The 25,396-nt window shown below is 27.0% G+C and overlaps 2 protein-coding genes across 2 annotated transcripts in view; one reads left to right on the top strand and one right to left on the bottom strand.

Moving 5' to 3' along the window:
- Nucleotides 1–201: 201 nt before the first annotated feature.
- LOC107449132 (uncharacterized) lies at nt 202–15,896 on the bottom strand. Its single transcript, XM_087150200.1, has 6 exons — nt 14,889–15,896; nt 13,062–13,251; nt 10,536–10,662; nt 9,116–9,239; nt 3,499–3,552; nt 202–552 (listed from the first exon to the last, which is right to left on the bottom strand). Exons 1-6 carry the CDS (start codon nt 15,734–15,736, stop codon nt 309–311), a joined length of 1,587 nt encoding a protein of 528 aa, XP_087006326.1. The 5' UTR covers nt 15,737–15,896; the 3' UTR covers nt 202–308.
- Nucleotides 15,897–15,977: 81 nt separating this feature from the next.
- LOC107449131 (116 kDa U5 small nuclear ribonucleoprotein component) overlaps nt 15,978–25,396 on the top strand; it is a 32,433-nt gene continuing 23,014 nt past the window's right edge. The window contains exons 1-10 of the mRNA XM_016064570.4: nt 15,978–16,122; nt 18,784–18,913; nt 19,828–19,981; nt 20,206–20,284; nt 21,226–21,301; nt 22,367–22,432; nt 22,525–22,560; nt 22,641–22,731; nt 24,946–25,028; nt 25,115–25,281. Coding sequence (XP_015920056.1) covers nt 18,794–18,913; nt 19,828–19,981; nt 20,206–20,284; nt 21,226–21,301; nt 22,367–22,432; nt 22,525–22,560; nt 22,641–22,731; nt 24,946–25,028; nt 25,115–25,281 — 872 coding nt within the window. The 5' untranslated portion in view covers nt 15,978–16,122; nt 18,784–18,793. The remainder of the gene's footprint in view (nt 16,123–18,783; nt 18,914–19,827; nt 19,982–20,205; nt 20,285–21,225; nt 21,302–22,366; nt 22,433–22,524; nt 22,561–22,640; nt 22,732–24,945; nt 25,029–25,114; nt 25,282–25,396) is intronic.

The raw sequence follows: 25,396 nt of genomic DNA, 5'->3' as shown, positions 1-25,396 counted from the left end.
AAAAAACAAAAATAAGCACCTTTAAGCACTTTTTAAAAACGTTACGCACCATGTCTATGCTTTGACAGAAAATGCTTCTCCTCACTTCTTTTTACTTATACTAAATAAATAAGTACTTGAAAATTTGTTTTAACAAGATTGCATAAATGAATTTATATTTATGCAATATATAAATGAGTTTATTTTTTAAAAAAAGGACAAACAACATTTTTTGGAGAATAATTTAATTAAGTAATTCAAACAAAGCCTAAATATAAAAATAGCAAAATAGTATCACAGAAACAATACAGAAGAATTTGTTTTTTAGTCTACTTAATATTAAAATTAAGCATTTTAATATCCAACTTTGACTTCATTAAATTTCCAAATATATCCTCTACAACAATTAATATTTCCTTAATGTTTTCCAATACATATTCAGAAAGATTAATGGAAGCTAAATTGAGTTTGAATATATCCGTTTCTTCTAAAAATTCTAAATGGTGGAATGATGTACCTTCTTGATCTCTGAATTCGATGATTTTTATACTGTTTGAAGATACAATTTCTGTTCTATAAAAAGAGAAAAAATAAAACAAATTAAAATATTCCTGATGTAATATTACATCAACAAAAACTTCCAGAAAGACACTTAGTTTGATGAAAATATCTTAAAATAATATTTTTTTTTTTCTATTACATGAATCATTTAAAGGAAAAAATTAAAGAGTAAAAAATAAAAATATTAATTTCAAAATTTTTCCAAACATATAAAATTGGAAAAAACATATTGAAAATATCGACATTTTAAGAATAAATATATATTCACAAAATTCTAACTATGAAGGTAAATTCCTACACATGTGATAAAGCTAAAACAATTCCAATTATTTATTCACTTAATATCATTTGTCACTCTTCCCAGTGGCTTTATATTACTAATTTAAGCAAAACACAATTTTTGTAGATTATCCTATCAGGATAAAGATTATCTGTATTCAGTAGTATTTAACATAATGCTCTTGTTCACAGCCAACTCATGATAGTTCAAAATTTACCACTGTTGTGGAATTTTATCCAATATTTATCCCTTTTGAGGGGCCATGAGACATCTATTTCCACAGTATTTATATTAAAATTGCTCAATATTAGTGCAGTTTTAACAATAACTAAATATATGCAGAAAGTGTGATATTTTTATATTTGTTTATTTGGTACATATTACATACTCACCAACATTTCAGATATGTGTGAAATACAATTACCAGTGGCAGTAAACTAAAGTCAAAATTTCAAAAATAAACAGAATTCTTATAAGACTTTAATAAGGATTTTAGAACATGACCATTTCTATATCTTACCATTAATATACTATTTAAAACAGGGCTCGAAAAACCGCCCGTCCTCGGCGGTCAAAAAGTCCCAGCGGACAACGAATTTCTGCAATCTGACGTCCGCGCGGACGGCCATTTTCCAGTTTATGTTCATGATACATTTTCAACTTTTGTTATCTTACAAGAGTCTAGCGCCTCACTTCTAAAATGACCCTCTAATCTAGCAAAATGACCCACAATACAGCAACATACTGCGCATGGTGGAATTGATGTTTTCTCCGTCTGGGACTACAGCAACAGTTGAAAGGGGCTTTTCAGCAATGAACTTACAAAAAAACACATTATTTACTGGTCTTAAACAATAAGCATTAAACGCAATTATGAACATCTATCTAAATAAAAAAAAACTTTCAGATTTCTGTGCAGAAATCTCTGTAAATCATTGGCTTTCTTGTGGAACTGGCAAACGTCATATTTGATACATTTAAAAAACGCAGTATCCTCGGATAAATTGACATTCCAGACAACTTGGCCTTTGTCAATTAAATTATTCCATAAAAGAAAGAAATCACTTCATAAAGGAAATACTAGGTAACTATTAGTCACCTAGTATTTCTTTTATTACTGTATAATGTAATCCCAGTATTTGTAATCCTAGTAACTACTAATTCATTGTGCAGGTTACATAAATATTTGTAATAAATAAGAGAAAATTATATTTTTATTTATTTAGAAGCTACGGGTTAGTTTCAAAGGAGGACAGGTACATTGTTGGACAAGCCGTCCTCAGGGACGGGTAATATTTCTGAGTTTTTTCGAGCCGTGATTTAAAATATATATTAATTATGGTGGGAAAAAAAATTCTGAAACAACAAAAATTCTGTTGTAGAATTCTTATTAAAACTGAACCAACTACCATCATACCAGTGGTGTATATTACCAAAATTAATTAAGAGTTACCTTTGTACAGCGATTTTATGCGGTTTCTTTCTACCATTAACTGCTTTTATTTATTACATAGATTTTTTTTATTCCCACACATTATCAAAAATACTTAAGCATCATTGACATCAATAATATTATGGAAATATTTTACAGTTCCTCTAAATGAAAAATTAACTTTATTACATTAATTTTTGCTTCTTAATGCATAGATTTTATTTCGACTTTGATATGTACCAGTTTCCTAAATTAATGAAAAAGTGCCACTTTTTCATTAATTTTGCCTTTCAATACATAACTAATTATTTTATCATTTCAATTAACATTGATTTTAAATTAATCAGTTTTATAGAAACCCGTTTTAAAATAATTACTATCTTTACTATTATTGATCATTAAATTTATCAGAGATAGCAAACAAAATATAATCAAATATTTCAGTACGTGCAATAAACATTTATGATCAAATAGAACTAAAAAGAGCTAAAAGTTAACAATCATTACTGATGTTAACTTTAAAATATCTTAAAAAATAGAATTGTCTATAGTTTTGTATAAAACAAAGGCTAACGCTTAACCAATGAGAAAATTCCCTTTTTGCAAACATCTATCCTTAATGATTTAAATTAAAAATTTTAAATAAATTTAAGGATCTAGGGATGAAATTGGCTTTTAATGTTTCAATCCGAATTACCAGACAACAGAAAAATGGTTCTGGAGTTATAAGAGAAACACACCCATAGACACACAATTCTTCATAGATAGATAGATAGAATACAACCGATATTAAAGTGGGAAGTTTAACACCTTATGTTTCCTTAAAGTCTAAACAACACTTAAAAATACCACTATTGTGTCTATGCAAAATTCAATAATGTATGATGAATGGAAAGTGTTAGAAATATAGTAGATTAATCTTTACAACTTAAATAACTTCATGATCAATATTTGTAAAATAGAATGTAACCAATATTTGTATTTTGAGAAGTACTTAATTTAACACAAAAAAATTAAGACATAGTGCACTTTATGTACTGAAAATAAATGACTCAGCCTTACACAGTTCAATATACTTGAACCTCCGTTCCGTAATTGTATTAGTTTTCTTTTCACATTACGCTCAATTTTATTTGCTTAATTTTTAACATCACAAACTAGTGTACACATTTTAAACTAGCTTTCAGTTCAAATCAATTAATTATATTATACTGCATATTTAAAAATAAAATAAATACATAATTACCCTTGCAGCGAAATGGAATCTCTTTTTACTTCTTCTTCAACATCATTAAACCACCTACATTAAATAGATAGAGTAACTATTAAAATGGATTTCTTAACAAACATGTTCATTAATAATAGATCGGTGTCACTATATTAAAATTACACTTGTTTCTCAGTTCAGACAATGATTCTTATAACTGTGTACCATGTTACCCTCAGGCATCACTGCTTTTTTTAAAAGCTGATAAAAAAAAATTTTAATAGCTATAAATGTGACTTAGTTTCATTAAAAAATTTAGGCATTGCACACTTAGGCTGAGAGCAAGGTCGCAAGTAGAAACTTTTTCGTCCCTCAATGAAATAGATATACCACAAAAACAAATTGAAAGAAATGTTATATTCCACAAGAACAAATTGTTAAGATAAGGCGTTCTGCATTCTAATTCCTCATAAATCTATCACTCCTTATCTCCCCTTCTGCTGACCAGACGAGTGGTCTTCTCGCCGTTCAAACCCCCTTCTTCTAGTGTCCACCAGGTAAAAGGGGGCGACCGCAAACGATTTGTAGCTTACAAATTATCAATTTGTAATTGTGGGATATCTATTTCACTGAGGAAAGCAAAAACAGCTAGTTTTCAGCCTTAGAGTAAGAAAAGATTCAGAAAAGGGCCACCATTTGAAAAGGTTAAGAAACCACTGGTCTAAAGCAAAGTGAAATTTTTTACTAAACGTTAGTTGCATGGAGTCTCTATCTAAATGCTCATTAAAAAAAATTATTTAGTAATAAAAATACATATTTTAAGATAAATTGTGGAAATGATAAAAAAATACTAATAAGTAAACTAATAATAGAATTAATAAGCAAACAGATACTATTTTTATTTTATGAAAAAAAATTGGTTATAAATCAAATTGGTATTAATGCATCAAACCATTAGTACAAACTGTTACACACTCTTTGTCACTTATTTTCATCATAGTATTTTTAATTTTATGGTAAAATAAATAGCATTAATAAATATAAATAATAATAATATATAATAAAGTATAAACAATGGTGAAGTTTTGTACAGAATTATAATGAGAGGGTTAGATATAAGAAAGATATCAAAGTGAGGGGAAGAGAATGAAAAATAATTTTTTTTTTAAATAATGAGTGTCAAGTTAAGAAAAATTTAAATAGATGGCACTGGAGTCATATTTTAACAAAAACTTTCTTTCATTAAGAGACAGTATAATTAATTGTAGAGACAGTTGTAGGCAATTCATAAAACAACAGCTAAGAAGTCTAATCGGAGATCAAAATGCATCAACTCAAAAAAATTTAATTCAATCATTGTCCAAGGTCATAATATCTTTCTTGAGTAAAAAAATTCTCATCAAATCATATTCTTTTTTGATAGCAGGAAATTAATAAAGATAAATTAATTCTGTTAAATTTACAGAAACTGTCAAATCGAATAATGTGTATAAAAAGTTTAATCAATAATAATCTGAGTTCATTTCACAAAAAAAAAAAAAATAAATAAACAGAAATAATATAGATCATCTGAAGAAGAGAAAAATATGACTTAGAAATACGCATCTTCATATCTTAAATGATAAATACATCGGATTCGACTGAAAACATAAATCCTTGAGTTGAATTGATGCAAATAAAACTAATTAGCATATTTTAATTTGCAAAAAAATAACAATAATAATTTTTTTTCAACATGCATTCAAAACAGAATAAATTAAACATATACAAAAGAACTATCAGAGAAATTTCATTACATGTGGAAACATGGTGTCTCAGAAAATCAGACATTTAAGAAATCGCTAAAAATTTCAGAAGTTTAAAGAATTCTTTATGCTTAAAAATATTCTTAAGAGTCATATGAGTCTCTTCTGCTTAGGTTTCAGAAAAAATTTCAATTTTGTCTTGTTAAAACAAGAACTGGATCAAGTTTGGAAAAAAACCTCCCTACAATAGATAAAAAAATCTGCAAAACAACGGTCTCATGGACAGGCTATGTGTTAAGAATACCAAAAAAGAAATTAACACGATTCCACTTCCTGAATACCTGATGGAAGGAGAAGAAGAGGAGGACCTAGAATGGCAAAGACAAATGCAAACACATTTTAAAGACTCACAGTTTAGAGGATGAGAAAAAGCCAGAGACTGGAGAGCAGGGAAAAGTAGATTGGACACCTTATGTGCCAAACAGTGCAAATAACTTCAGTAGAAAAATTTTTTACTGATTCTTAAATTTCACAAAAGTTCAAGGTCACTAGTATGAAAACAAAGGAAGTAGATGTCATTATAGAACCTTGTGATTTCTATTTCTACTAATACAGTTCACTAAGACTTAAGCTAAGGAATTACTAAGGCTAAGATTGAAGTTTAAGGCTTAAACGTTAACACTGTTGTATTAACATCAAGCATTGTATTCTCTTTTTTATATTTCTTCAGCTTTAAACCATTGTTTTTCTGGTATTCTCATAATTTTGAATGATATGGCTTTGAAAACAAAGAATTTCATAAAGTGAATTTTAACTTTAAATAAATAAATAGCCAAAATAAGTGATAACACCAAACACCAAAACAATTAATTATAGATTCCTAATACTTCATCTTAAAATCTTATAAAATTAAAATTGATTACTTAATTAACTATTTTGAAATATAGCAGAAGTTTTTTATGACATATTTCTATAAACCGTCATCTCTATAAACCACATTAATTTTACAATCTCTAAAGCAAACCAACATTGATAAATTTATTAAATTTTAGTTCTAATGCTCAAAATAATTCAACTACTTTTTCAATAAATAGAAAACATTTAAATGCAAATTTTTTATTTTTGTGTTTCAAACCATTTCTATTTAAATAATATTTTACAGCATTAACATTGATCTATTTCAGATAAATATTGCCATGTTTACTAGGTAGTTTAATGACATATGAATATATATCTCTAATACACACAGCTTCACATTTTAAAGTTTACACTATAAATATCTCTTATTGCATTAAAGTTATTATCTCATTAATATAACTTTCAAGAACAATGAGATCATTCATATTACATCTCATACGTGGTTATGAGAAGTAGTTTGAATAAGATAGATACAAGAAAAATATGCTTAATTAGCAAATAGATTATAACATTTTAACTAGTAGATAATATCTATAGAGTATAACATTTAAAAAATGGAAATTAATTCATTTAATGGGGATAATTGCCTTAGATTATTCCATAATTGGGGACCAGATAAAATTTGACAATCTTCAAACTATCTTACTTTAATTGTATGGTAACTTACTTTAATACTGACTTTACTCTTACTTTAATACTGAATGGTAATTACTTTAAAATATTTAAATCATGGTCTCATTCATGGGCATCCCATGTACCCAATTTTATGAGAGGGATAAAATTAATTTACACAATTACACTAAACTTCTAAATTTCACACGGAACAAATATTATATTCACTTTGCCAAACATTTGCAAAAAGAATAATCTCTTTCGAGATTTTACCTTTTGTGAGCTTAACTCAATGATGATGCATACAAATTTCTTTATTTGTCTGAAATATTGAGGAGGACAAATATCTAATTATTGAGGGGGACATATATCCTCACTCCTGTCAACAACATTCATGGCCTCTTAACTTTTAAAAACTTTTAGGCTTTCACTCATAAAACTTTTTAGAGTAATGAACTTGAGTTTAAGTGGTTTATATGCTTTAGACACTAAAAAGGAAGACTTTTGCTGATGTTACACAGATCTACATGTGACATAATGCTCCAAACAACAGAGAAAGAAGCATTTTTTGACAGTTTTCAGCACTTCTGCATTGATTGTTAAAAGTATGTTGCGGCTAATGGTAATAACTTTGTATGTCACTAAAGTTGTTTTTTATCCCCTGATTTTATGAGACAATTCACCAAATTTTTTGAACACAACGGATATAAACAAGTATTAACTAAATTAAGATTCAATAAAACTGCCTAACAGCATGAGACCCACATTTTAAAGTGATTTAATTTAAAAACATTTACATCAAAATAAAAAAGTTAACTTGAAAATTGAGAATGAACAAGATCATTAACAAAATTGGATGGTTACATATTTTTGTAAATGAACAGAATATTTAAAAAAGTAACAAATGGATAAAAATAAGAAATGAATATAGCATGAAGAGTTCAAACAGAAAAGCAAAAATTATAAGTGCCCAGTGAAAAAAAAATTTTGAAAATATTTTTGCTAAACTTCACAATTGATTTCAATTTATACTTCGAAAACTCAAAACATATAAAAGAAAAAAGTTAGGTTTCATTCAAAATGCATAAATATCAAAGGAGAATACATTTTTACCACGTTTATATAAACTTGCCTTCGTGTATGTCTGTCCGGGTGGAATTTTGTAATCGATTTTAAACTAACTTCCCGACTAGCTACAAACTTCAAATTTAGCACACAGTTCAGAATTGGATGACAATGCATGAAAATGAAGAGAAAAAAGACATGCAAAGTAAAATAAAATTTAAATTTAAAAAAAAAATTATTTTCGAGATTGTCTTTTGTTGTCGATTCCATTATTTCAAATTATTACGTGTCAGGTGAAAAGATTTTTGCTGTCGGAGTATTTTTATTGGCTGAAAAATCACGTGGTAGGATCCAGTTTTTCCTCATTCATTTCCAGATTGTTTTGGTTGTCATCAGCATAAAACTATTGAAAGTCGTAAAGGTATTGTTTTTCTATAAAGATTTTTGTATCCCTCATTTAAAATAAAAGTTCTATTACTTTAGTAGTGGTCTTGTAGTAGTCTTGACTAAGAAAAATAATCTAAATAAAAATATATATTTTTAAAAACCAAGTTTTTTGTAGTGAAGAATAATAATTAAAAAATAATAATTTTTTAAAAATATAAAATAAAAATTAAAAATATCATAGTTTAAAGTAAAAAAATTCAAAATAAAAAGTAATATTTTTAAAAACCACGTTTTAGTAGTGGAGAATAATAATTAAGAAAAAAATTGAAAAACGAAAAACGTGGGGCGCATGAAATACATAACAGTACATATACCCATTTTCTTACTCATACACATGCACAGCCACATATACATCCACATACATATGCATATACAAAAGCATATTCCACATCCACATTCAGATACAATTACAATTACTGATATACATACACATATTCTCAAGAGCACACATACACACACTAATATAACATTACTGTTATGTATTTCATGCGCCCCACGTTTTTCGTTTTTCAATTTTTTTCTTAATTATTATTCTCCACTACTAAAACGTGGTTTTTAAAAATATTACTTTTTATTTTGAATTTTTTTTCTGTTATGAGTTTAAATTCCATAAATATTTCTTTTCCAAAAAGTGATAGCAAGTTTAAACTTAAGGTCTTAATCCTTGATATAAAAAATAATATAATAAAAAATATTAATTGTTAAATTAGTTATAATTAAATGAAATATGTTTGAATATCATTATTCATGATCATAGAAACATCAAGTTCTTTTTTAAATATATACATGAATTATTTTTGGGATGTGCCATAAATACATGTTTTCAATAATACTAATTGTTTTTAATGAAAATTTGAAACATTTTTTACTTGTGAAAATATAAAATTAAGGCAGAGGATCTACTCCAGTATGCTCCTCCAACATTGACAGCTAATCTTCCCCTTTCTACATCAGTGTCTGGCGGGTTTGGTAATTTCCAAGCTGTTTGATCACCTTAACAAATACAGTTTGATTACTAATGGAATAAACATTATAATATGATTATCAAAATATTAATACTATTAGTATTCAAACTTTTTTATTATATGATTAATAATGATTACTGATAGAATTAATTACAAAAATATATTACTTTTTGTAAAAGGAAGTAAATGTGTATAATTGAAATGATATGAAAATCAAGGGGGAAGAACAGTTTATGTCCATGAAAGCTGATTCTGAGAAGTAGAAAAACAAGATGCGCTGGCAGGAAGCTTTTTTCCAAGGTACAGCCCAACTTCACTGTGAAATAACTCTCGGGGAGTGCCTATTTTCCATGCTGTGATTTTTCAAAATTTAATGGTTCTTATAATGCATAAAGTGGGGATCCAATTTTCAATTTTATGAAAAAATGAGCATAATCCATTCTTTTTCCTTGATCTCAATATACAGTAAATATTAAAACTTAAAAGAAAATAGACTGTAGTTATACTCTAATCTTAAAACATAGCTTATTGGCATACAATATGCATTGCAGAAAATGCATATGTATTGGTGACAAAAATTTATTTTGGTGACAAAAATTTATTTTGATGTCAGTTGCCTTTTAAAATAATCATTCACTAACAAGCAAATGTGCATAATAAATAACTATTTAAAACTTTTAACTATTTTATATATCTATACTAGAATACCTTAAAACATTCACTAAAACATCAATAAATCTTTGAAGAACAATACAAGTATCAATTATGTGTATAAAAAAAGTAGAAAAGCTGGGAGTTTTTCAAAAAACAAACAACTCCCTTTGATAATCCTGAGATTTTTAACCTTCCACATTTTTTATAAAAACATCTAATTCTTATTATTAAATACAAAGCTGTATTATCCAATCAAAAATTTGTAGAAAACTTTACTTCAGATATTGTATTTCAATAATAAACAGCTCCAAATAATTAGCAAATAGATGATAATTATGTATGTCAGTTACATTTAGTCATTTTATTGTTTTATTAGCATGTAAACTTTGCATTTATCTTTAAGTGTGTATTATTACAAAAACTTTTTCCCCTATTATGCATCTTACAACGAAATTTTGTAACTCATCATAAGTAATATTCATACTATTAAACAAAATATACAAAAATTTTTCAAGACAATTTGAAGATGTCAGAAAATTGATCTAGTTATAATTGAAAAACAACTATGTCAAAATAAGTTCACATATTAATTTCTTATATTAATTAGTCATATAAATTAGTTAAATTAATTAGTTACATTAATTATTTATATTAAATAAATATACATTACTTGAAAAGTCAGGTAAATCAGATGATACTGCTACTTTCGAAAGTTCTGCCAAATATTTTTCATCAGGTTCAGATACAGAAGTAGGGGATGTTAAAGTCAATTCCACTGTGCAGTCATGATTGGACGGCTAAAAAACAATTTTTTCGTATTTACAAACAAGTTTATAATAAATATTTAACACACTAATTACACTCAGATAAAGAAGTAGGGGATGTTAAAGTCAATTCCACTGTGCAGTCATGATTGGAACGCTTCAAAACAAATTTTTTCGTATTTACAAATAAGTTTATAATAAATATTTAACACACTAATTATGTGATCAATAATTAAATATTTATATGAATACTGGTTTATACAAAAAAAATTATTTAAAATTTGAGGTTGGGTGCACATGAATAATAATTAAGGAATTAGTAACAAAAGAGAAATATTAAAATTTATTAAATATTCTAAAAATGTAATCAATTAAAAGAAAATTTTAGTCTTTAGAGTAGAGTAGCAATAAACAAATTAATAGTTAAAAATGCACCCTCATATAGTGTCATCACACTTACATTATTGATAAAAGAATTTGAGTTCTTGGAGGTGTATACAGGGTTGCCACGAAAAAAAAATGAACAAAATAGTTGCTTTTAGTAGCTTAAAGCATGAAAATAGTTGCCTAAAAGTGAAAATTACAAAAAAATAGTTGCCTAAATAAGAACTGAAATTCAGCAAAAATAAGACTAAAATGTTATTAACTGACTTAATTGTCATGCACCATGATCCATTTAGTCAAGTTGGTGGCAAATATGATAATTTTTATATAAACGTTAGTGTTCTAGCACTAAATTTTTATATATATATAAAAAATAGCATATTTGCAGAAAATCAAATTCTTTTAATTATAGAATTCATTCAAAGAATCCTTTCTCATTAAAAACAAAACACTTTTTCTAAGAAATTTTCCCTTTTAACAATAATTGATATAGCAAATATATATATATGGTGAAAAGTGATTACTCAGATTTGAAATTCATGCATTGTAATATCGTATTAAAAATTGTTTTTTTTTTTTTTTTTTTAAAAATCATGCAGAATTTCATAGCAATAACCGTTGAAAAGGCGATCAAAAAACGAAAGACTTACAATAGAATCTGTGCAAATTGAACGCATTAAAAAGTGATGACTGAAATTTGCAATCTAAATTTTCTTACAATTTATTTATTTTATGTTTTTATTTATTTATTTTTATTTTTTATTTATTAAGAAAAGAAATTCTGTGTGTTCAGAAGATTTTGCGGGTCGCAGATTTTCAATCCAATTTATGCTAAAAAACATTGCTAAGACTACAGAAAAATCTCCTAATAGTCTCCTTTTCCTGAAAATAGTTGCTTTTTTAACCTTTTCAGGTAAAAAAAAGTTGCCATTGTCGCCTCATGCTGAAAATAGTTGCATTTTAGTCGCCTGTGGCAACACTGAGTATATGAACAATAGTCACCTTCTTCACTAAAACCGGACAGCTTAATAATGCAATCACACAATGGGGAGAATTTGCAATTAATACCTAAAGGTATACTGCATTACTGCAAAGGTTCATTACTGCTGTTTAAGCTTCAGATTGCATGTACAAACATTTTCCAACAAACAGCAAAGCTGTTCAGGAGTAGAAAATAAGGTCAGTGTTACAATTTATGTAAAATAAACTCTACACAATATCTCTCCAATGTTGTGAGAATTTGAGTTCTTAGAGAAATAGTCACCATCTTCATTAAAACAGAACCCTTAAATATTGCCCTTATCCTTACATATTAAAAATGCTGTAACAAAATGATATTGGAAAATACACTTTCAATGGAAAAATTTACAATTTTCAAACATATTTTATATTACAAAATGACGACTAATTAGTAATTCTTCCTTCTCTGAAACAAATAATTAAATTATATTTCAAGTAAACTGTGTTCACATAATCAGCTTCTGAAAAATATGACATTTTTTAGCCATTTTGTCTGTGGCAGTCTTCTTTGTCACTTTGCCTGTGGCAATCTACTTATTTGAGCAACTATTTGAAGTACATAAAATATGGAAACTCTAAAGAGGATATAATAAAATTTTGACTTCAAATAAGTAACAAATAAATCTAAAACTTCTAAATATATCTAAATATCTTATAAGTGTACATTAAATAATTTAACTATACAACATAACTATACTTCAGAAATCAAAAATGTTACTAATCAATGACCAATAATCCAAAATATTGCTTTTAAATTAGCAAAAAAATCCATTGTACGATATTTCGCAATTTCTATCAACTACAATATTAAAAACATCAATGTGTCACAGCAAATAATTTAGATCTAATATAATTCAGATTATAAACATTTTTAATAATCAGCAATTAATAATGCATACATACTGATCTTAAACCAACAAAAATCGACTAATATACAAGTTTAGCAGTTAGTTCTAATTACAATTCTAAAAATCAAGTAACTGAATTCTGAAATCAAATATTAAAAAATTTATATTAATTTTAATTACCTGATAATATGGATTATGTTCTTGTTGGAAGATATGATTTTTGTAAAACATATCTATTATAAAGTACTTGTGAATATCATCAAAGCCTCTTCCCATAATTCCACCATGTGTATGCCCTAAGTCAAAAGTGTGACCTAATTCATGTAATGCAGCTCCAAGTCCAGTAGAGTAGCAGGCCCAATAAAATCCTCTAAATAAGAAATAAAATGTTATAAATTAAGTAACACCATAAGAACTATAATAACCCTTAGCTTTATGTTTAAAAATATCATTCAAATTAAGAAAAATAATAAAATTAACAGAACTGTTATAAAAAATTATATAAACAGTATATTAAAAAGAGAAATTATAAGAGAAATTTAAGATTTTGTTTGCTACAAGAAATAAACTATTGATACAAGTTTAATTTTGATTAAGCAAAATTAACATATAAATCTATAATATTTTAGTTTGAATTTAACAGAAATTGAGTAATTGGAGAACACTTAATTTGAAAACTGAACATACATTGATAAAACACAATCCCACATGCATGAAAATTTTAAAATAAGTAAGAAATAAAATTTTTAAAAAACTAATTTTTGAAATAGCAACACTTACAGGTAAATTATTTTATAAACAGCATGAAAAAAGACATGTAGTTAATACACAACTATTCATTTGGAATGGAGTGGAGCCTCTTAAACTGATTTGCTTCTAAGATAAATATTTGCCTCATATTAATGTGATCTCCAAAACTAGAAATAGGTACAACCTGTTATAGCTCTGCTTTGCATATGTTAGAGGAAGGGATAAACCTCTTTACCGATTTCAGGACCAGTTTTTGCTTATATTTTGGCTTTAAGCTCAGTTAACAGTCATTTTAGCTACGTCAGAAAATGAAAAGTTGACTAGTTGTTCATTGAAATGCTTTAGCAATGTATATGGATAAATAGAGCAATAAATTCATTAATTTTTCTTTCTTTAAAAAATTTTTAATAAAATGATTAAGGCCATGATTTTTAAGATGTTTTTTAAAAAAAGTTTAATATAAAGACATTGCTGTCCCCTTAAATAACTATTTACTTTCCTTATATTGGAAGAGCTTAGTATAAAAAGATACTAAGTAACATATTTGAAAATTTTTCCATGAAAGATCTTATTTTAGTCTCATCTAACTACACTTTATTTTACTTTGTCAAGTCCTTGAATTCAGCTGGCAAATCTTATTGTATAAAGGTACTAAGTAACAATTTAAGAATTTCCAGTGTAAAAAAACATTATCCAAGTGCATGCAGTGATAAACAGCAAACCTTAGAAAGCATCTCTTTCGGCACTAAACTAAAAAGCCAAGAGTATGAACATTATTTTGCAAACAATTTAAATCTATGTAATGTTTGGTGTTCACCAATTAGAAGCTTGCAGACAAATAGAAAAGCAAAGTATAAACTTTATTAACTATTGTCTGTATGCAAAAAGAAGGACCAGGCATACTTTAAGCTACATAAATTGATCCAAAAATCGTAAATAAAGCACAAATAAAGAACAGAAATGGGCATAATATAGTCTTGGTTCTCTAAACAAGAACCTTCCTGAGTATCTGTAAACCAAATCAACATTCATTTAGTGTTTAGACACTGACGAACACTCTTGCTTAGAGAGCTGAAACTAAATTATGTTAATTTTTATCCTTCATTTGTACTTTACTCATATTATTTTTTGCATTAATATTGTAAATGTACATAAACTTTAAAGAATTTATTGAATTCCACAAAATGTCACTTAGTAACCTTCTTTGACTTAGCTCTTCCATTGTCCATAAATTATTTAATCAAAAAAGAAGTATACCTGTTAGCACTATCGTCCATTAATTTCATCCTATCAACTTTTCGATTGTCACCAAATCTCCAAGGTATTTCTTGAATTGTTTCTGGCCAGGTATGCAAGCAACCGGAACCGAAAAGCGCTAGACCACCTCCACCTAAAGCAACTTGCCCTTTAGTCAAATTTAAAACTTCTTGGTGATTTTTAGGAATATCATTGGAATTATTAATGTAGCGAGTAAAAGACAAAAATGCTAAAAATTTGCATCGATTTCCAATTCTTAAACTAGAATTCATAAGTTCAACTGCAAAATGAGACCAAAGTTCTTGTTCGTTTAAGCAATAAGCCTCTTTTAGAGATAAAGAACTAGTAAAAACATGACATTTGATATCTTCATTGATCTCTTCCAATCTAAATGATTTTCCTTTCAGATTATGTTCACGAAGTTTGTCTAAGGTAAATGTCTGTAGCATTCGCCCAGCGAGAGAAATACGTTTACAGGCACTATCAATAGAATTATCTTCCTCAACAGGAGCTTGGAATAAACCTGGATCATCTTTACATTTAATATACACCAAACGTATAAACCTCTTATTGATTAAAGGTTTATAATTTAAAGAAAATAATTTAATTGAATTTTTATATCTTAATTCTATTTCATTTTTTCCAAGTTTTAATGGAATGAGGGCTTTAAATCTTCCATTGATAACAGGCCAAACAATTTGTTTTGAGGCAGAAGTCAGATTTTTGATACTTATTTTACTATCTTTTCCAGCAATGATTTCTCCAGAAATAAGGGGTAATGAAACATTTATCGATTCATTGTTTTGATAATTAGATATTCTTATAGCCATAGTTAAAAACAATAGCATAAATTTATTCTGAATAATTTTCTTTAAAATGTAACTATAAATCCATTTTATTGCTAAAATTTAATAATTTAGATCGAATCATTTTAAAAATAAAAGTGCTTCAGAGTTTTCGTCAGTTTCGTTGTTTACGGAAATAAGATCCAGAAATCGTCTTTATGTCACTATTTCTGCTAATTTCAAGTTTTAATTTAGGCTCAGATATTTTTTTTTTTTTTACTTAATAAGCTAGAAGCACCAATCAGGAGCACTATACCTTGCTTTCTGCTAAAGTGAAGTGAATGAAATAATTGTTTATTTAATTTTGTGAATTTAGCCGACGTTTGTTTACAACAATTTGCCATTTTGTCTGCTATTTATTGAATTATATGCGATTTATTTAATATCAGGTATTCTTAGACAATTTTATTGATCTCTCATATATTATAATATTGATATTTTAATGTATCGTATGTGATTCGAAATGTATTTATGTCTTGAAACATATGAAAGGAAATGAATTGAAGTTTTAAAATTAAAAAGGAAACAAATATTAGTCTAATAACATGAAAAAAACATTTCCCCTTTTTCTACACTAGATTTTAGTATCTTAGTTAAATTTTTAGTTGTCAAAAATCACAATGAATGTGGGCAGGTTAACTAGCTCGCTTAGAAAGATTTCCATATCGGTATATGCGACAACCTAGCAACTATAAAATTTCCCGATACAAAAAAATCCCCTTTTTTTAAAGTTTGGTAAAAATATATTTTGAGGGTACCCCCTTGGCGAAATTGGCAATTTTTGTTTGGCGCCATTCCTGTTCGCGCGGAACACCGTGCAAACAGGAATGGCGACTAAAACAAAGAAATTTCAATAAAACATAAGAAAACAATGAACCATCGGCCAAGACTTAATAAAATTGCAATTAACATAATGTAAGCAAAATTAATAAACCTAATAAAATGCATTTTGAATCTTAACAAAAATTAATGGAGTAAGCACAGGAAAAAAATCGACTCACTTTATATAGCTTAATTGGGTTTCCAAAAACAAACAAAAAACTATGGACGCTATAACTATAATAGCATTATCGTTTTCCTTACTACTATAACTATAAAATATCAAATTTTTCTCTTGACTTTGCAAAAAAAGCTAAAAACAGTAGGTAAATTGAGAGATATATTATAAGATATTTTATAGTTAAAGTGATAGACAAGGAGAATAAGAATAAAATGGTTGACACAAATGAAAAAGAAACTAATTAACTTCTGTTCTCTGATGTAATAACTAAGTCCAAGTTTATTTTGCTATACCCTGTAAAAGAAGTTACAGCAATGAAAAGTACAATAAACGACAATGACAAAATAGAAGAATTTCAACTGAACATAAAATCAAATTAAAAAGCTAAGTTATAGGTCACTGTGAAATATTGATGATGCTTAAAGTAACTTTATTTAGAGTAAATATTTCTTATACCTAATCCTGATTATCATAGAACAACTTCAGCGTCTCCGGAAAAAATGCTTATTGCAGTTGATTCCTGCCCATGCGAACCTAGAATTCAATGAAATAGCTGATTCCTTGGCTAAAAATGCCAGAGATCTCAATCAAAATACAATTCCAACCACGTTGGCAGATGCAAATGCTTTTGCAAAGTCAAAACTATTCACCCCTTTGAAAATCAAAGCCCACGATCAAATAACTAATCTTGACATCGATAGGAAGACAGCCACTACTCTCATCAGACTAAGAACAAAACATCATGAAAACATGAAAATTCTGCGGATGGGACTAGAAAATATCAAAACTGTGGCAACTATCTTAATGTGGAACTGACACCATATCATGTTTTTAACTGCCCTGCAGTCACTGCAGGCCTTCACCTCTTAAACTACCCCACAGAAGAGGATTTGTATTCATTTAATGCCATAGAAATAACAAAAACTATTTAAGCACACCATGAAATGTGATTCAATAGAGGATACGACACCAACCAACCAACTTCTTATACAACTTTCAAATTGTCAGCATAGTGAAGTATAACTATATTCAGCTATGCTGACTATGTTAAATATATATAGTTAAGTACATTTCATTAAATTGTTCTAAATTTTTGATGTCCCGAATTTTCAATGTTGGGAAAGTGAACCGTGTCTCCCTTCAAGTTCATTAAATTAAGGTTTGATTCTAATATGAAAAATAGCTTGTTTCTTTTTTAAAGTAAAAGGGAAAACTTCTTCTTTACCATAATAAACTAGATTTGTTTAAATTTAAACTATTTTTATTATATTAATCACAAAACAATTTGGTCACTTTTGCTTCTTCCGTATCTTCCAGTTAGTTGAATTTCTTCCTGTGTCTTCCAGTATCCTAGAAGAAATAAATTTTTTCTGAGAGCTATCTCAATCATGCTCAAATTCACTAAAAGATCATTTACATCAATTATCTACTCAGATGTTCATTCTTCCATGAACAAACTTTTTAGATCAGGCAACAGAACTTTCACCAAAAAATCTTTTTATAGGCTTCAGTACGCATTCTAAGTCATAATCGATGAAAACCGATAGGAGTTATTCACATTTTTTAAAGAATAACCATACCATTTTTAAATATATGTTTTGAAATCTAAGTGTATAATTTTTATCCTGTGCTATATGTCTCAATATAATGCTGGTTATGAGGCTGCACCAATTTCTCTTTGCAGGAGACAACATGGTTTCCAACACGCTATTAAAGATTGTTATTATTTCATTTCATCTTTTTTCTTTTCATGACAAGTCACGTTTTGTGTATTTAAGAAAAAGAAAATTCCATCTTAAGTTGTTGTTGTTTTTTTTTTTTTTTAAATTTTGCTTTGATGCCTTTTGTATTTAAAATTTTCCTGATAACAAATGGTTTTATGTGCATATTTATGATACAAATTACTATATGATATGGATCTTATTGAGCACCCAGTTTCAATACAGAGAATGATCCAATCACTCATTATATTAACCACACCCTTTATGATAATTTTGTTAACTATTTAAATATTATACAGTTAATTTAATTTATTTTTGTTTGTTTCCAGAAACTGAACAATGGATGCTGACCTCTATGATGAGTTTGGAAATTACATCGGACCCCAACTTGATACTGACTCAGAAGAGGAGGAAGAAAGTTATGAGAGACAAGAACCTGATGCTATTGACTATAATGAAGCATGTTTCCATTTACCTTTTTCGAAACATTTATATTTTTAATATTATAGTGCTTTTTATAGAATGAACTGATTACCCTAATTACCTTCTTTAATCATTTATACAAATTCTTTTAATGTATCAATATATTGCTCTTAAGTCTGATTTTAATTCAATAGTAATCTTTAAAGTATTAAAACTTGCTTTTCACCCATAAAAGTTGTAATTTAATTCTCCATATAATAAATATATATATATATATAAGTTAAGTCTATTTACATCAATGGGAGGAAAACTATAAATTTTTAATTTCAATTAATTTCTTACTATAAATTTAATCCTAAAGTGTATTTGCGTTTTTCTTCACTTAAATGTGTTTTATAAGTCTTATCATCTATTGATGAACAGAAAAGAAAATTAAACTATACTTAAAAGGAGGAAATGCCAAATTCAAACTAAGAAATTAGAGTAAGAGCTTAAGAAAATGTTTGTTAGTGAAAATATTTCTTTAAAAAACATAAATATTAGAAAATAAAAGAAATTTAAAGAATGTTTATTTTTTATTTATTTTTCTTCAACAAAAGGTTAGAAAGTCTTGCTATATTTTACTTAAAATGTGTGACTGTGTAACTGTTTTGATTTTCTCATAAATATTCCTCATTGCAATTAATTTTTTTTTTTTTTAAAGTCTCAAAATAGCACAAAATATATGTTTTTGTTAGGTGGTGTAAGCAAATTCTAGATTGTTCTAACACTATAATTGTGGCTTCTATCATATGTTTTAAAAGTTATTGAAACATTAATATAGTCTTCAAATTTTAAAAGTATTTTTTAAATTTTTTTGTTACACATAAATCTCAAGTTTGCGTTAGATTTTTTTTCTTTTTTTTTTGCGCTTTAGCAAATTTAATATTTGTCTAAATTTTTTAATTCAGGATGAAGCAATGGAAGAAGGCCATGATGATGATGAAATCCCTCAGATGCAAATAGTTTTACATGAAGATAAAAAATATTATCCATCTGCGGCAGAAGTTTATGGTCCTGATGTAGAAACTATAGTACAAGAAGAAGATACTCAAGCTTTAACTGGTGTGTTAAATTATTTTTTTTTTATCAAAAATTATTTTTACTTTATTTGTGCATGATATTATATTATACGTTAATATATAAAGTCTTCTTTATACATTTTGTTTGCCTAATTTGGCATTTTTCTAAACTTGTTTGTCACTTCAAATTTGATAATGATTTATATTAAATGTTGGAAAAATGTTTTTATTTTAAATAACTTAAATAAAGTTGTTGTTTTTTTATAGAGCCTATCATTGCACCTGTGAAAAGAAAAAAGTTTTCTTATGTGGAGCAAGATTTACCTATCACAAAATACAATTTAGAGTAAGAAAATGTTTAAATAATTCAGTGAATATCAAAACTGTTTTAAGTATTCTTTTTTTAGTTACCTCATTTCCTGTTTTAATATAACAAAGAAACACATTATGTTGAACTGTTTAGCGAATGTACTGTGAAATTCGGCAGCCTATGTTTCCATACATACATATTGAGTACCAGCCAGTCAGCTCACAGAATTCAACCATTTCTAGTTTTTGAGTCTTAAAATGTGTTGGTAAATTAAAAGTCCTGTTGACTATTAAATAAATCTGTGATTTGTTTTTTAATGCAATAGATATTAAAGCTGCTGAAATTCAAAAAAAAAAAAAAAAAATCGGATAAGTAAAGTGTTTCAAGAAAACATTTGTAGAGAGAAAAAATGCTTAGTAAATTTGGTGATTACTACACTTATATGCAATATGAAGCACAAAATAGAGATTTCACATTTTGTCTTAACAAAAGACTTGCTACCTAACGTTAATAAAAAGGTTTGAATTTATCTGCTGTTTATGCAATGGTTTGGCACTGCTTCGTATGTTGTCTTATGCCAATTCCTTAATATTTGGGGGGTTTTTTACAAGAAAATATTTATCTTAAAAGTGTGAAAAGTAAGTTGTTTTTAATGAAGATTTATTAAAATTGTATTAATGACTAGATCTTCCATCACATGATGATTTGATACAATTTAAATTGTTTGATACTGTGTGATAAAAGAGAAAAAGATTTAGGCAAAAAATATATTGCTTGCCCTTATTTAGTTTTCCCCTTTCCTTCTAAATGCTTATAAAAAGAAATTCTTCACTTTCTGCATTTTATTAAAAACTGGCTTAACAAATTTATTTTCTCCAAGTATTATATAAATTTTATTTGCTTAGCTTTTTTGTTGACATTATTCTTTAATATTATTTTCACTGCCTATTTTAAATAAAGCATATTTTGTTATTCAGATTTCTGGCTGATTTAATGGATAATACTGATCTTATTCGCAATGTTGCAGTAGTTGGCCATCTTCACCATGGAAAGGTTGTTTAAATTTTTCTTTCTTGCATGTATTTTTATTGCTACATAAAGTCACAGATCATGCTTCTAGGACTTGAAGCAGATGACACAGAGAAAATTATTAGTTTTATTAATGAAGCATTTAGTTAATCAAAAGCAAACATTGCATAGTTAGATTTTGCATTTACATTTTGGTCATCTGAAATATTGGAAGGAACTGTTGTTTATATTGTTGGTCACTAAATTCAGGTTTGCCAACTATCACAATTTTTGCAAAATATTTTATTGAGTAGTAGAATTTTTGGTTGGTAATTTTTCTAACACTTTAAAAGTCTTAGCACAAGAGAGTTCAAACAAAATGTTTCATATGAACTTTTGAATTATTTACATAATGTAATGGGGGAAATAGCTTTAAATCAAATGTACAAAACAATAATTCTTACATTAAAGCATTAACTTAACCATTTTCTTTTCTTCCCATCATCAATGCTGAAAATAAAATGTCATATATTTACAATGGTTTTTGTTTCTATCATCAAGATATAGCATTAAGAAAAGTTTAAAAATTTACTGCTGAAGTCAAAAAAAAAGTTGTTTTTTTTGTGAAAAAGTGGGAGGTCATAGGTGATTAAATTTCAAATAAATAATTTATAAGGCAAATATTGTGGAAATTGTTCACTTAATTATATTTGTGAAAAGTGTTCCGTTGACTCGGTTGGACAAGGCATCTCTCACATTGCTTGTGTTAAACTGTCCACGTCATTTGACTGGGGTCATAATTATGTGGCGTTCTTACCGTGACCATTAAGGGACAAAGTCCTGAAAAATAAGTCTGGGTGCTTGACCATTGTTGAGTGTACGTGTGTCTGTGTTTTTTTTCCCGATAACTAGACCTCTGAGCAGTTGGTGGTTAAATATGATTATTTGTATGTAGGTAAAATCTTAGCTTGTGACTCCTCGAAATATTTCCTTTTTTTACATAAGTGTAACATTCATTGTTGTTATAGCATTATTTAATTTACTTTAAGTAATTTTTTGTTTAAGACTGCTTTTTTTATTTAGAATTAACTTTTATTTCATTTACCGCAGACATCTTTTGTGGATTGCCTAATTGAACAAACTCATCCTGATCTAAGAGCTCGTGAAGGATCAAATGTAAGTGATAAATATTTTGTTAGAATTTTAAATTATTATGTAATGTATTTTAGTAATTTATAAGATCTTAATGGTATTGTATACTTTTTCAGTTGCGTTATACTGACACTTTGTATACGGAACAAGAGGTAAATCATTTTCATTTATTTTTTAAACCTTTGTTTGTTTAGCTGCATTGTTTTAATGATGTTATTTTTTTTTCTAACAGAGAGGTGTTAGTATAAAAGCCACTCCTGTAACATTTGTTCTACCAGATCTGAAAGGAAAATCTTACCTTATGAATGTTTTTGACACACCTGGTATATAAAGAATTTTTTCTTGCTTTTATTTTCCTCATATTTATGTAAAAATTTATTAATCCATAAACTTTGTTATTTTGAAAAAAGAAAAAAAAACTTTTTTTTCTCCTTTCTTTAGCTGAAAACTATATTTAAATCATCTAAGAAATGTATTGTTGATCTTTTTTACTGGCTTATCTTCTACTCTTTAAGTATTTTTATTTTTTCCATTTTGTTTGTTTTACCTTGCTTTCATCATACATGCTTTTTATTTTGTTCTTATTTTGATATTTTAAAGGTTTTCATATAAATAGCCTTTAAAACTGATTTTTTTCCCCTTTCTTTTCTGTATTACTTAGCAGTAATGTAAGAATGTTGATTATCCAATACTCCCGGGACCATGTGTATGTCTAGAAATCAACATTTTTAAATAAATAATAATTTGAATAAATGTCCTAATATTCCTGACTTTGGTGTATTTTCAAAATAACACATTTTCTGCAAACACAATTTTGGATTTTAAATATCTGAATGGAAGAATCAAAAGATTTTAATTTTCAATTTAACATCCTTTAATTTTAATTAATAATGTTAATGAAAATCATAAAAATTTGATGCTTCAAACTTACGACTTTCACTAAATACAAGTATATACATAATTCAGGCATATAGCCCTACTTGCAGGAATCCTTATTTCAAACTTTCCAGCTGTTCATTCATTTCATAGAAACACTACTCAATTAACAAGTATACATTATCAAATTTTTATCTCATCAATTCAATAGTCATATACTTATTTAATTATTTGTTATATTTAACAAATATAATACCAAAGATTGAAGTTTTGTAGTTTTATAAATATTATTTTTCTTTTACATCTGTTTAAAAGGACTGATTCCAATATACAATATAGTAATCATAACATAGAATTTGAGGATCACCCACTGTATTATTTTAGTACAATGTTAACAGTTTAGTACAATGTCAATTTGTTTCCATTTCAAAATTATTGAAACCTTACTTTAAAATTGATTGATTAAAGAAGTTATGAACTCCTTATGATAACTATAAACTTATTATTATATAACTAATTAACTGCCTTAAATAACTAAAAATCTGACATGATGACTAAAAATATACTACATATATATATATTGTAGTTGTGTTTGCTTATCTTTGCTATTTCTATTTGTAATAATATGTATTAATTTTTTTTAATTATTGTTGTTATTTTAATTACATTGCTACTGAAATTTTTTTTCTGATGTTATATATCTCGCAAATGTTATTTTAGACTACTGTTTCGAAGTTTTTTAATTTTAATTACATTGCTATTGAAAAAATTTTTTCTGATGTTATATATCTCGCAAATGTCATTTTAAGCTACTGTTTCAAAGTTTTTTATCATATCCATACCTAAATTATTTTTATTTTAAACTTGTCAGTTTCTATGTCAGATAAATTCTTGATATACCTACATATTTTTTCCTCCTTTAATTGAAATCCTTGTCTTGAAATCTTTTTGGTTATATATCTTTGTAATATAATTTTAACTTAATGTTTCCCCTTTCTTTGTAATAGTATATAACTTATATATATATAACTTATTTCTACTTAATGGTTGTTAATAAATGTTATGTGATATAAATTATTAATATTGTTTAATCATTTTTCAAGACTTATTAGACAAACTATTTCAAATTTATAATTTTTTTTTTTTTTGCAACTGGAGACCAAATGAATGGAAAAAAGGAATGAAACCAGCAGTTCATTATCTTTATAAAAATGTAGCTCTGTTGACAAATTTACATTACAGGAGCAAGCAATTTAGTTTGCCTTTTTTAATTTGTCCGTTTTAATATGGTATAACTACTACAAAAATTTTCTGATTTTTTTTCAAAAATATTGTCTTGGTATTTTCTTTGACCCTTTATTAAACCTGGTTAACATTGTCTATTAAAAAGATCTCTTTTAAAAAAAGGCCCTTATGACATTTCGTGTGGAAGACCTAAAGATTTCAGTTTCCTGCATTGTTTAAGTTTTATGTGCATTAAAATCTTTCAACAGCTCTAAATTTGTGATAGCTTTCATCTGTTCATTTACGCAAGCTTTTTAGGAATATTCCTCATATAACATTGTCATAACAGGGTATCGAAAATTGCATTGCCAAAGATAACTGTTTTTTTTTTTGTTTTTTTTTTCACTTAGGCATTTATTTATCAGCTTTATTTCCAGGTCATGTAAATTTTTCTGATGAAGTGACTGCTGCAATGAGGCTTAGTGATGGTGTTATAATTTTCGTAGATGCAGCAGAAGGTGTAAGTAATATATCTCTGCCTATTTTGAATTCAAAGTATCAGTATTCATCTATTATCTTTTGATGTATTTCTTAAATGTGTTTTAGGTGATGCTGAACACTGAGAGATTACTTAAGCATGCAGTTCAAGAAAAACTTGCAATTTGCATATGCATCAATAAAATAGATAGGCTCATGCTGGAATTAAAATTGCCTCCCCAAGATGCTTACTATAAATTGAGGCATATAGTTGAAGAAATTAATGGATTATTAAGGTTTAACATTTTCACTTTTACCAATTATTTGAATTTATATGTCTTGTTCTTTATGTCTTGTTTGCAGTATTTTGTTTAGTTTTATCTTATTATAATTGTTTATGTTTAATTTTTA

Source organism: Parasteatoda tepidariorum, chromosome 8 (assembly GCF_982258835.1).
Source record: "Parasteatoda tepidariorum strain Cologne lab strain chromosome 8, Ptep-v5.0, whole genome shotgun sequence".
Classification (NCBI taxonomy): Eukaryota; Metazoa; Arthropoda; class Arachnida; order Araneae; family Theridiidae; genus Parasteatoda; species Parasteatoda tepidariorum.
This window is presented reverse-complemented; position numbering and strand designations above follow the sequence as displayed.

Bases quoted from the DNA above. Each gene is read 5' to 3' on its own strand.
- LOC107449132 (XM_087150200.1), bottom strand. From the start codon at position 15,736: ATGCTATTGTTTTTAACTATGGCTATAAGAATATCTAATTATCAAAAC. The intron at 9,240-10,535 runs GTAATGTATATT...GTATTTGTTAAG, and splicing joins TGATTTACCTGACTTTTCAA to GTGATCAAACAGCTTGGAAA. The intron at 3,553-9,115 runs GTAAAAAATGTT...TATTTAATGTAG, and splicing joins TTAATTTTATATTTTCACAA to GTGGTTTAATGATGTTGAAG.